The sequence below is a fragment of the Phasianus colchicus genome, chromosome 11 (assembly GCF_987193195.1).
Source record: "Phasianus colchicus chromosome 11, bPhaCol1.hap1.1, whole genome shotgun sequence".
In the NCBI taxonomy this organism is placed as follows: domain Eukaryota; kingdom Metazoa; phylum Chordata; class Aves; order Galliformes; family Phasianidae; genus Phasianus; species Phasianus colchicus.
This window is the reverse complement of record NC_143446.1, coordinates 8,515,844-8,529,028: the sequence shown is the minus strand read 5'-3', so window position 1 is coordinate 8,529,028 and position 13,185 is coordinate 8,515,844. Positions and strand designations below refer to the sequence as shown.

Sequence of the window (13,185 nt, the reverse complement as noted above, 5' to 3'; positions counted from 1 at the left end):
GAGTGTTTAATGGGAGACAAATATACCAATAGTTTTCTATGTTGCTAAAGGCAGCTCTATGAATACATGCTTTCCCTCTACAGTAGAACAAACAATGGTTTACTACTAAAGCTTGGAAAAAAACAAGAACAATGTCTCTCTTTAGATCTAATGTCTAAAGACTCTGTAGCTCTGATATTCTTTCATTTCACTCTTCTTTGTCATTTATTCTGCTGTTAGTGTTTCAGACAGTAAGTCTCTCCAATGGCCTTAGAAACATGGTATAAATGACTGACTTGTATGTTATTTCATGAACACAAAACACGTGTAATGATACCAGGCAAGCTTTTAAAAATAACTGTAAAAATATGACTTCTGTTTTTTTTTCCTGTTTAGATAATTACATCAAGTGCCCACTTGTGTGTGGCATTGCTAAAATATTAGGAAAACCTGAAGAATGCTAAGATTTTTTTCTACTATACTCAACACGTTTTTACAGAAAACACCTTGCCACTGACCATCAATACGTCAGTAAATGTATATGCTTTTACAAAACTACTGTTGTCCAATGCTGCAATATCTAGTTGTTTTCTGTTATGTATTAAATATTTCTCAAAAATATTTTTTTTTTCTTTTTTTTGTACAATTAATTACTGGACACTGGAGCAGGTCCCTTCTACAAATGCAATGCTCAATTTAGTTTATTTGCAGTGTAGATAAATATTTTTCTCATTCAATGGATGAAATATTAGGACATGCTTTTCTTTCTATGTCAAAATTAAAAATCAAGTTTTAACTTTTTTATGTTAGAGGGAAAGATAAATTTTATGTACATACCTTACATCAGAATGTCAAATTTAACTTTCTTTAGGTTTCCAGATTTGAAAAATTCAACTTTTGTTAGAAATTTTCAAAAAATCTGGCAGAGCCTGGGGGCCTCGAGGGAAACACTTAGAGCTGAATCTGGATTTCTTGTTTTCATGTGCACTCAGAACAAATCACAATTGTAAATAAAACATGATTTTCAATGTCTGATAAATGCTTCAATGTTACTTTAACCAAACCACTGAATTTCTACTAAGAGATCATAAATAACGAATGATTAAAACTGTAGAAATTAAACAGATAAATTATTGAAGAAGTAAAAAGGAATAAAAACAAAGAGAAACGAAGAAAAACAAATTCATGAAGGTTTAAAAGCCATACTTAACTACTGCAATAACATTTGAAAGGAGAGAAGAAACTTTAAAAAGGTCATTTGCAGAGGAACTGATTGAGTAATATGCTGTCAAAGATAAAAGGTAAGGTATGAAGTCAGCCTGATTGCCAAGATTACAGAAGGCTGGTACAGAACGTGAACATCTAATGAGAAAGTCTTAAGTAATGTATGCACAGAAAACCACGCAAAACTACAAAAAACAACCCAATGTAAGGAGTAAGATGGCCTTCTAGGAAAGGATGAGGACAATCTATCACCTGATGAAACAGCCATTGCTAAAAACATAAATGAACTGTTTCACTATTCACAAAGAGGGTTGAGAGAGAGAAACATCTATGAAAAACACAGACATGCAGTTTTGACATTGGTAGTAGGGAACTAATGGGAAAAAAAGAAACAACCCTAAATTACAGGACAGAAAGGGGAACACCTGGAAAGCTATGATTTAATTAAGGACAGTCAGCATGGATTCACACAAAACAAATCATGCCTAACAAATCTGATTTATTGAGGAAATAACAGAAAGACCAGGCAAAAGTTAAGCCATGGACAGAAGGAAAGCTTTTGATACAGTATTGAAGAAAAAGCTAAGTCTTCAAGATAAGAAAGAATAAGAGTGAATCGCAGAGTAGGTAGAGCACTGAAAAATAAGTTTGCCAGATTGAATTGTGTGCATAACAGCTGATAGACAAGGAATGAATGGTTCTGCAGCTTCTCATGTGCCTGAAATTAGGAGTTTTGAGAGAATCTTTTATGACTGTTCTGAACAGAGAATCCAATTTGCTTATTCATGTGGATTTTGTACTTTAAATAAAAAAAGTTCTCATTATTTCACTAAGGAAAGCGGGATCTCCTAAAGAGAAGTTAGAGACTTTCCTTCATTTCTGAGCTTCAGCAGTTGTCTGGATGGGCCCAAGAGAGATATTCTCTTTCTCTTGCTATCCAGTAAAAATATACAACAGGATGTGTGGAGCATGCAAGTTGGGTGATGAGTTTTACCAAACATACAAGGAGTGTGTGTTAGTGGTGCATGTGCATTTACATATAAGTGAGAACCAATATTAAAAAAAAAAAAAAGTTATGAAATTCTGAACCAGGTAAAGTGGACTATCGTTTTTCCTTTTCTGAGAGCAGTCAAGTAGCTGCTCTGATAACTACTTGAACAATTTCCACGCACAGTCTTTCTGATAGGGTTTTAAAACACATCGCTTACCACATCATCTCTGTCTTCCCACTCAACTTCAGAAAGATCCACACTACTGTAGTTGGGCTTTCTTCGTTTCTTCCCTTCTTCATACTGGCATAAAAAAGAACAAAATGTTTAGCACATCCTGTACACAAATTTTGTAACAGAAAATTGTTTGTTTGTTTGTTTTAACTTGGATGTATGCTGATTTTATTTGGAAATGCTATGCCTAACAGAGTAGGCAGCTTAATTGATAGATAATGAACAACTGCTGGAAAAATATACTCTGTGCACTAAAAAAATACTTCATACATGATTATTTGCATGATCTGTTGCCATGATATGATGCTGTTCTTGAAGGACACACAGAGAAGTCAAACTCAGCAGTTGAACCTTTTCTTCTCATATGGAACCCTACATGAGACCTTCCTCTTACAGTTTATGTTAAACGTCTCAAACTAACAATCTCAGCTGTACAGGAAGTTATATTTGCCATAATCTTATCAAGAAAATGTTTACACGTTTCTCTTTAAACAAGATAAGATGCAAGTCTTGGGAAGTGTGGTGTTAACATTTGCTGATACTACATTTTATCTACAACTTCATGGGAAAAAAGTAATATACTAATAATTTATAGGTTTTTTTATCACTAGTCACTGTTACCCTGTAAATCTCACATTTTAAATAAACATTCTAGTGACAAATTGATTTGACACTGGGGAATTTATAATATAGGAAATTCTGCCCTCTGCTGAACATTCAAATGAGAGCCCACTAGTGTAACAAAAGCCCTGATCAGTGGAAGAAGGAAAGTATTTTAGGAAGGTCTGTGAACAGTTAAGAAAAGATATGAGAATCTATCTGAAACGTTTAAAAATGGGAGCAGATCTTTGCAATGTGAAATAATGACCATTTATCTTTTATTATGCAAACAAGGGGGAGGACCACCACAAGTTTTTCTATGAGTTATGATGAGAGATGCTGAGAACTGCGAGAATTACTCCAATTCTGCAACTCCTCAGAAACAGAACGATAGGATGGAGATTGCACCAGTAAGGAACAATATGCGTCTGACTCTCCTCCCTCAGGGCAGGACCAACCATACCACCAATCAAACCTCTAAGTGCTCAGTGCTGTTTATCACTGGGGTCATTGCAGCAGGAACTTGCAGTCCTGGTCTACACATCACAGAGAGGCCACGGAGAAAACCTGTTCTCTGAGCATTTGAAAGGCTGCTCCCCCATCCTGATAATTTCCTTTCTAAATTATTGTCATGTGAATCTCACCACTGATTTTGTAGGGTAGCAGTATTTAAAAACAAGCATGACAAAGCTGCTGAATTGTAATCACAGGTTTTGAGATATTGGAAGAACATTAATGTTTCTGCTAGTACAAAATTATTTCCCTCAAAAGAACTTGGAAACAGTTATTTTTACAGATCAGTCTTTTGGGAATATATGTGGGATAAAATCCTGAGTCAATTCTCATTCTCATAAAAAAAATCTCATTCATAAAAAAATCCTAGCTACTCTGTTGGTGCAGCTCTCAGACTGACTTAGGACAGTTCATACGAATGTAACAGAAGAATAATTTCACGCGTTTTTACTGCCCCTTTGCTAGAAGTTTGCATTCTCAGAACAAGCAGGGTGTCCTCTTCTGGGCTGATGCTATTCAACAGATGGGATATTCAGAGATATAAAGATTTCCCCATTTCAGTCCATGTCCATATGCCAGATTGTGAATTCAAGCATCTCAGGGCTGCAATTAATTCTTGCTCCACAACTAAGCTCTGATAGCTTATACAACCATACACAAGTACAGAAGTACAAAACTTGGAAGCCGCTATAGTTAAATCTCACAAGGATATAAAGGAGAGGATAACATCTGCTTCATGAACAGGACTTCATTTTGGTAGCTTTCTGTGCTTTGCAAACCTCTAATTGTGGCTGCAGCTATATCAATATTATCTTTAATCGTTACAAGGACTAACTATGCCTATTCTCCGTGGCTGCATCAATTAACCAAGCAGAGCTTTGGTCTTATTTATTTACACCAGCATAGGAATTGTGGAAGTAGAGATCCAAAATACTGAGAGCTGAAAAGTGTTACATAGAAATTAACTGGGATCATTTGAGTAGAACAAATGTGAAACAACTCCTGTACTGTGTCCAATGCTTAATTACATCCTTACTCACAGATGTTGAAGGGCTTCTGGGCTATACTGCATTCTCAGACACATGTGCAAGTCCTTACTTATGACAATAGGAGTTGATCTTAAGTGTCTGACAGCAGAAGTGGGCTTCGAGTATATAATAAATTGTTTGTATCATATTGATTATGGGGGCTTTATTTATTTCAATTATATAGATTCCATATTGTGCATGCAAAAAGCAAAAACAAAATCCAAAAGCAACCAAATGAAGTGCTGCATAAAACATTCAAAGTTTTGCAGCAAAGCCAGAAATGGAAGTATCCACGTCTTAAAAATTCACATAAGTAGAAAGCAAGCCAAAATCCCAGTGTTTAAGCAAGCAGAAGACTCCATACACACTCGAATAAACTAAAAGTGCAGATCTTAAACCATATTTAGGACAGGAAGTAATAAAGTACTGAGAAGTCTAACCTCTCAATCTGTTATTACACTTTAGGGGACTAGTGTTAATTCCTACACAGGAGTTCAATATGTGAAGAATACGTTTATGATACAGTTCAGGAAAGAATGGCAGAGAAAATAAAAATTCAATTTCCAGCAAGGAGAGGATTTTGTTCTGATAACAAAAGTAGCAGTTATTTCTATATCTGGGTGTCTTTACTTACATATCTGGTTTTTTTTTGAGAAGATTAGTCGTTACACATAAATTTACATATTCATATGTAACTATGACCTAAAACATAAATGCAAGGAGATCAAATGTCAAGTATTTCATGCAACTACAATTCATTCTTCTCTAGTTTCATTCTACTTTTACTGCTAAACTAATTTCTCAGTAAAAGTTATTCATGGGCATAGAAGCAATTCACCAGCTTTTAAGAATGACATTCATCTATGCCATTTTCTTGGGTAGTATGCTGAATCTAGCTTCACTTTTATCTCTGTCTGAGACTCCTGGGTGAAGTATAAAATACTGATTGAAGACTGAAGCCAATCCCATTCGCAAGATTACTATAAAGCACTGAAACAAATTAGTAAGGAACCCATTGGGAAAGATAGAAACTAGGAGCTCTACCAAATTGCACTGATTTAAGTGCATGAGGAAAAGAGCTAGATTTAGACTGGGTGATGTTAATCTACTTAGGCCAGCATAAATTGTGCGGTGATATTATAGAGCAGTTAAAACCTGGTAAGATATGATAGCCAGTGAATTTTTTTAAATACCTGGACTGCAAATAAAGAATCTTTTAGTCTGCTCAGAATTCAGTGCTAACTCCAATAGTCTTTTGTTTGTGGGAAGAACAGGGAAATGATTTTATTTGGTAATCAGAACGAGCTTTATCTTACTGACTGTCTTTTATTTGAGGCTTGGCCAAACTGTTATAGCACTGGGTGATTCAAACAATGTGCAATGTATACAGTTTAAGGACTGAATCACATTTTTTCACCACCTCCCATACAACCATTTACATGTGCCATTCTTAAGCTCTTTGCTTTGATTTTTTTTTTTCTTTTTTTTTAACACAAGCAGTCCCAAACCATCTGCACTAAATACGGCCACGTGCTTATTAAGTCAAAGTATAGCCATCTGATCACAGAAGGAGCAAGCTACATCTTAACAGCTGCAAGCCTTGGGTCTAAGGTGATTGCAGTTTCTCAGAAGTGCTCCATCTGGATAACTGGGAGGTACGAGAGTTGCTCTGATAGCATCAGGGCAACTTCAGGTTGCCTTGAAAGCATCACTAAACTTCAGTGAACTTGCCTAGCCCCATTTGTGGAATCATCTGGGAGAAAATATGATAGCGAGAAAGTAATATGACAACCAAAAGCTTAAATCTGTAGAACAGTTATGGGTATCAAGTCAGAAACAAAGTTGCTTGCTGTACAAAGGTCCTTTTAAAATATATAATTTTAAGTAACGTTATGATTTCCTTAGGAAAAGAACTTTTCTTTCCAAAGGGAGACTTTCACGATAAGCCTATTATTTAAGCCATTAATCCTGAAGTTTCTAGGTTATGGTTGGCAGTGAAAAACAGTTATTTTGGACTCATTTTTCATGCCAGATAGTAGTGAAAAACTGCCACACTATAAAATTTCCAGAAACACTGCACAGAAAAGCTGACAACAGGAGCCATATCATTCATTGGGGTAAAGAGAATAACACAATTTGAATTTTCCAGGAAGAGGAAAAGCAGGAGCAATCAAATGTACCACATACATAGAAGAACCTTCTAGCAAAATAAAAAAAAAATAAAAATCTTGTGCCACATGTATTTGTATTACTCTATTTACAACCATAACATATGTGTTTGCATTACAGATACTGCAGAAATGGTTGAATCGATGAAACAACATATGGAAATACATAGCAGGAGGTAAAAAGCAAGGGAAGAGAAAATAGCTCTAAGTCACACATCTACAGACTGGACAAAGAGTACATTGGCTGAGCTCGCATTTTCAGGTGGATTGCAGTTGACTAGCAATGCAGCATGTATGCAATTTACTAAGCTGAAAAAAAAAAAAAAAAACAACCTCCCTATTTAGGATTTTATTTGCATTCTCAGGACCTTATCATTCAGGATTATGTAAAACTGGCAGCTGCTTATAATTATTTGGGATTTGAGTAGAAATAATTAAAAACATCTGCCTTTATCTTAATACTACCAGACTTTAACCCATGAGCTCAGTTATACCTAACTTCAAAGCTGAAAGCAAAGAATAAAAGAAAGCTTCACATATTGCTAACAAATTTTCAGTGATTCATTTATATGTACAACCAGTTATTCAACAGCCTTCAAACCCTTAATTATCTTTTAAATATATGTAATTTTGCACTTCTAATTAGACAGCAATTTAATGCTCTCACAGGGATTCAGATGGGCTGTCTTTTTTAAAATGTAAACTCCAATAGGAATAATCATTGGCATTCAAGTGATTGAATTCTTCAGTTATTTAAATGAACGTGAGGCATTTACACTGTTCAAATCATTTAAATATTCTGCTGTCAGCTACAGCTGTAGAGTTTTATGGAGTCACTGAATAAAGCAAGGGTAAGTGTAGGTTATCTTACGTTCCAGGCGGGACTCCCCAGAGAGAAATGAGATTTGCTGCTTATGAAAGGCTAACACTGCTTAAGTGGGGCATTAATGTTTCCCCTGAGACTTGCGTTTCTCTGTTTTTCTATATTAGGAGAAACAAATTTTCCCAGAATTTACAGCTACAAAAGACTTAATATTGGTCTAGCGATCTTTAAATACACCCAAGTCCTTCAGCTAAATGCAATATATCATGATAGTCAACAAGTTTTAAATGGCAAATTATTCAGGCAGCTAAACCGCCTATGTATTCCACTGAAGGTATTACAATATATTCCAGGGCTTTGATTTCTACTTGTAACGCTCCCAATTAATAGTGATCAGAAGCAAATAAAGATGTGCATCATTTTAAAGGAAACAATTTGTCAATTGGTTTATAGAGATAAAAAGTGCATTCACATACAGCCATTCGAAAATTACCACTACTTGTCTTCCAGAGCTTATGCTCGTTAGGAATATCTGCCTTAGTTTCCTTGGGGGGACACAAAGCTTTAATTTCAATTCAGAAACATTATAAAATCCTCAGTCATCACCGACGTTATTGGATTAAGGAAAGGGATATCATAATCGACTCATGTAATTGGTAAAACAGTCCTCATTTTCCTTTTATGAAAAGAATGGTAGAATGTGAATAAAATAAGCGATTTGATTCTGTAACAGATATATTTCTTTAAATGTGCATTTTCTTTAGTCAGGAACCCGAGCTTCTTGGCTGGGAACTCTGAGCATTCTACCTTAAATGAACCTGATAATTACTGAAAATGAAATTCCTCTTTATTCCCTGAACAGGAATACAGCTCCTACTGCCAGCTCCGAATCACTAAAGCTGCAGACTTCACAAAAGCTACTAGCAGTCCTGCTATTCTTCGTTGAAAACCACACAAACATTACGACGGTGGAGCAAAAGTAAAAGCCCCCATAACGAGATCAGATTCACAAAGGTGTCCCTCTGCGACTACGGCAGGCGCTGCTCATTCAATGGCATTCTTTAACTTCCCTGTAACCCCACCACGCCTTCATCAGACGGCAGTTTTCCTCCAGCACCTCCATTTAACAAACTGCAGTGACAGCTTTGTAAGGACCAATCAGCCACAACTAACACAGCAGTTGTTTTTAAGTATATGTAAAAAGTCTGCAGCATCTGTTTGTTATCCTTCCTTTGCCTTCAATGCACTCATTTCATTGACAATCTGTAACATGATAAATTTTGCATCTTAACTGCTTATGGAGTACCACTGGAAGTGTGAGCAGAATATCAAAAAATAGGCAATGAAAGCTGGCATAACTGTTACTGAGAAAAAAGTGTCCTCGTGCACATTTAAAGCATGTGCAGAGACCTTTCCAAACCAAGTCACTGCCTTCAAAACCTCAGAAATTCACTCTTAAACTCCCAAACAATTCTTTTCTTTCCTTGAGAAAATATCATTTTAAGTTTCATTGAAAATTTCAATTTCTATCATAAGATTTGAAGAATTATCTCATGGAAAATAATTAAGAACATTCCCCTCTCCCATCCCCCTGTAATTTCTCTGTAGAAAATAATGACTTGTAATTAAAATACAGCATTCTGGGAGCATTTTGATATGGCATTATTGGCGTTTGTTTTTGAAAAAAAAACACGACCTTCAGCTATAGTTTCTGGAATTACCATGAAAAAGAGGGGAAGGGAAGGAGAAGAAGAAAAAAAGGACTTGTCAGTTTTGAAACGAAACACGAAACGAAAAATAACGTTAGAAAGTAAAAACTAAACTTACTCAACTGTTCTGCAATTAAAAACAAAATTAAAAACGACAGTAATAAGAAAGAGCTTTGAGATAGAGCAGACCGGGGATAAGGGCAGTTTTCAGTGCTTTCCCGTCCTCCAGCAGCAGCCACAAGTCTCTCAAGCCGCCCCGCCGGGCGGTGCTGGGGCGCCACCTCATGGCCGCTGCCCGGCAGTGCAGCCCCGCGGGAGGGGAGGGATGGCGGCAGGCTGCGGAACGGCGGTGCAGCGGGGAGGGCAAGGCCGCGGGCAGCGCGGTGGGGAGGCGGCTCGGAAGGACGTCGGAAGGGTGGGGTGGCGCAGGTTGAGGGGTGTTAGGGAAGAAATGGGCAGAAAAAGGGGTAAGAAACCATGTTTCTGTGCAAATGAAGCATAAGGGTAATGTGCGGTCAATCGTAGAACAAAAGAGACCTCACAAGGTTTGAGTTTTTGTTGTTGTTGTTGTTTGGTTTGGTGTTTGGTTGTTTTTTTTTTTTAGGAATTTCCATGGATACCTTATTCCCTAGTTATCATAACCTGGATCCAGGCCCCTAGCACAGGAAAGAGCTGTTTGCAACAGCCTTCTATGACGCAGCGATGACATGATTGGGCAAAGGAAGGGTTACTGATGTTGTCTTCCTGGACTTGTGCAAGGCCTTTGTCATGGCCCCATATTACATCCTTATCTCTAAGAGAGGCCACCCTTCAAATCCGTATATTTGGTGTATAAGTAATTGGTTGAATAAGTACTGTGCCCAGGCCTGGTGCCCCCAACGCAAGAAAGACAAGGAGCAGTTGGAATGGGTCCAGAGGAAGGCCATGAAAGATCAAAGGGCTGGAGCACCTCTCCTATGCAGAAGGGCTGAGGAAGTTGGGCTTGTTTAGGTTGGAGAAGGGTCCTGAGTGTCCTCATTGCAGCCTTCCAGTATTTGAAGGGAGCTTATAAGCAGGGTGGGGACTGAATTTTTCCACTGCCTCATAGTGATAGGACAAGGGGAAATGGCCTTAAAGTAAAGGAGAGGAAATTTAGGAACCTAACATCTAGACGAAGCCATTCTGTGATTCTATGATCTAATAAGTTGTTTGTCAAGACTCATCTCTCTAGTGATGGCTTTGAGAGAAGACTGCAACTGAAATTCCTTTTCTGTTCACAGCTGCTCATGAAAACTTCCATCTAGCACTGACTTGGAAGACTACAACTGTCACCAATCTTTACAAGTATGTTACCCTTGGAAAGTACTTTCCACCTCAACCTCCAAAATGCGATTAGTCCCATCATCTGACCATGTCTATGCAACCATACATCCTATCTGAAAGCCAATTTTATTAAAAAAAAAAAAAAAAAAAATACACACACACACACCAAAAGGAAAAAAAAAAAAAAACAGGAGAAGAAACAGGAGAAATAGGTGAGGAAATGGCCAAGAAAAACGTGTTAAAACAAACCCAGCAAAGAAATGTAGCTAGCTTAAAGATTAAATATACTGGTTAGTCTAAGATGAAAATCTTGTCCAACAGGAAACAGTCTTCCCCAGTGTCTCCTATCTTGTTCGTCTGCTCAGCGCCCCATAAGACAGTTTCTTAAGAAGCAACATGTCAGCTTCAGAACTAACAGATACAGCCACTGGGGTTAGCAGCTCAGCAGTCTAGCCATGTTCTAGCTTTATATCATCATATGAAAATATATCAGCATGTAAGCCAGCTTGGATGAAGTCAGTAATCTGTCCTTGAACATAAACTCCAACCCATCCAAAATGATTTTATATACATGAGTCCTCCTATTTAATTCCACAGAAACTACATCAGATACAAAGAACACAATAACGCTATTCTCAGCTACAAAACGCTATTTTTCAACATAGTCACCACCATAAACTATGCATTTTCACCAGCATGAAACAAGAGCCTGCATGCTGTTATCAAAAGATCTGCGCCAGCAAAGATGACCCACTGTCACAGTTAGCACTGCTGAGATGCACCACTGTGCTCACATCCACTGTTTGGTCTCCATAAATTTTCAGCAAGCATCGATGAATGATCAGTGGGTGCTTTTTTTTCCTGCATGGAAGAATTCAGTGACACACCTTTGCTTCATATGCACTTCCATATCAGACGCCGTTTTGTCAGACTGCCCCCTGTGCTGCCATCTGCCACATGGCAACAAAACATAATGGAATGTTGGTGGAAAGGTTCAACCTCTACTGCTATCCCACCAACATCCACCTCTGACGTAGTGGGCCAACGTCATAAAATAGGAGGCATTACTTTCAGAGCAGCCCTTGTATTTCGGGATAGCTCTTTTGTCAGCTATCCAGTTTTATTTTTATTTGCCTATTTTCACATACTTATTGTCACAACATTCACGGAGTGTTTTGCCAGTGTTACAACGGTATCAGGATTTGTCCTGAAATATTAATCTAAGGGCTCAGGCCAGCAATCACTTCACTCTCAAAAACTCCACTGAAGTTAAAAAAAAAGACTCCCATTATACACTACTGACAGAACCCAGAGGTAAAAATGAGTCTTCCAAAAAATAAAATGAACAGACCATGAATATATATCACAATGACTTCCCTAAAGTTGACAGCTTATGGGCGACTGCCCAATGTTCTGATTTTGAAAAGAGAGACTCTTGTATAAGGTAATGAAATAAGTGCCTTCAAGATGTATGCTAGGGCTAGGGCTAGTAACAGAAAACCAACTTCTGCCTCATAAAAACATGCCACCACAACAGAAATAAGGAAATCAGACAGCAGTCTTTGTCAGTATAATTGAAACTATCCACTATTCCTGGATTTTATTACCTTCTGTATATTAAAATCTCTATTCTATAGAGAATACATACTATTATTTTTGGAACAATCCTTGAAGTAATTTGCCAGAAGAAAAAGGCACAATACAGCAATTGCATGTTGTCTAATTCTTGTAATGTAAACAGGGAGATTTCAAATACATATACCTAGAGATTTGCAAATATAGGCTGCTAGATGTACCTGTCATGCCTGAAGGTTTCAAAAAGCCTTTACATTTTTAGAAATCAAGACAAGGTCATGATCTTAATACTACAAAATGTTATAAAAACAAAACAAACAAAAAAACCAACCAATCAAAAAAACCCTAATGCCTTTGTATCTACTTTAGAATGCTACTTTAAAATGGGATTCACCCCCCCAATTAGGAAAAATCCAGTAACAAAAATCAACCAAACAGCCAAAAACCCTATGAATACTTTTAATGCATGCAGAGATAAGAAAAAAAAATTGCGTGTAGTGGTGGCCAATCATGAAGTAAAACCAATCCCATCACATTTTCCTTTACAACAGCTACAAAACTTTGAAGACAACTTCTCTATGCAATAGTATTTCACGCACAGAGAAAAGTTCATATAAAAAGCTTATGCAGTAGCAAAACAGCATCTATTTCATTCTTTTAATCACTGAGGACAATTAGCATCATAAGGTTAAAAAAATTTCAAGTAAGAAGGTTAGCAATACATACAGAATGTTAGTACAGTCACATCTCATCTAGTTCACGTGCCCCTAACTTTGGTTCTTTTAAGCAATTCTTAGCTTATGTATTTGATACAGCTGTATGTGAGCTAAAAGTAAAATTACACTAACAGCCACCTGACATGGGTAAGGTAACAAAGCAGTGAAGATGCAGCAGAAGAAACCTGAAGGTGCACTACAAATCTCTGTATATCATCCAGGTGCTCTAAGGAGGTTAGTGCAGCCTCTATTGCTGCTTCTGCTCAGCTATGGTTACCAAACAGAGCTCAGCAGTCAAGAAAGCAAAGAACATGGAGGAAGGACA

General features: G+C 37.3%; 1 protein-coding gene across 1 annotated transcript in view; it reads right to left on the bottom strand.

Moving 5' to 3' along the window:
- CACNA2D3 (calcium voltage-gated channel auxiliary subunit alpha2delta 3) overlaps nt 1-13,185 on the bottom strand; it is a 395,571-nt gene that overhangs the window by 89,761 nt on the left and 292,625 nt on the right. Inside the window, exon 17 of the mRNA XM_090148165.1 lies at nt 2,412-2,495. Coding sequence (XP_090004291.1) covers nt 2,412-2,495 — 84 coding nt within the window. The remainder of the gene's footprint in view (nt 1-2,411; nt 2,496-13,185) is intronic.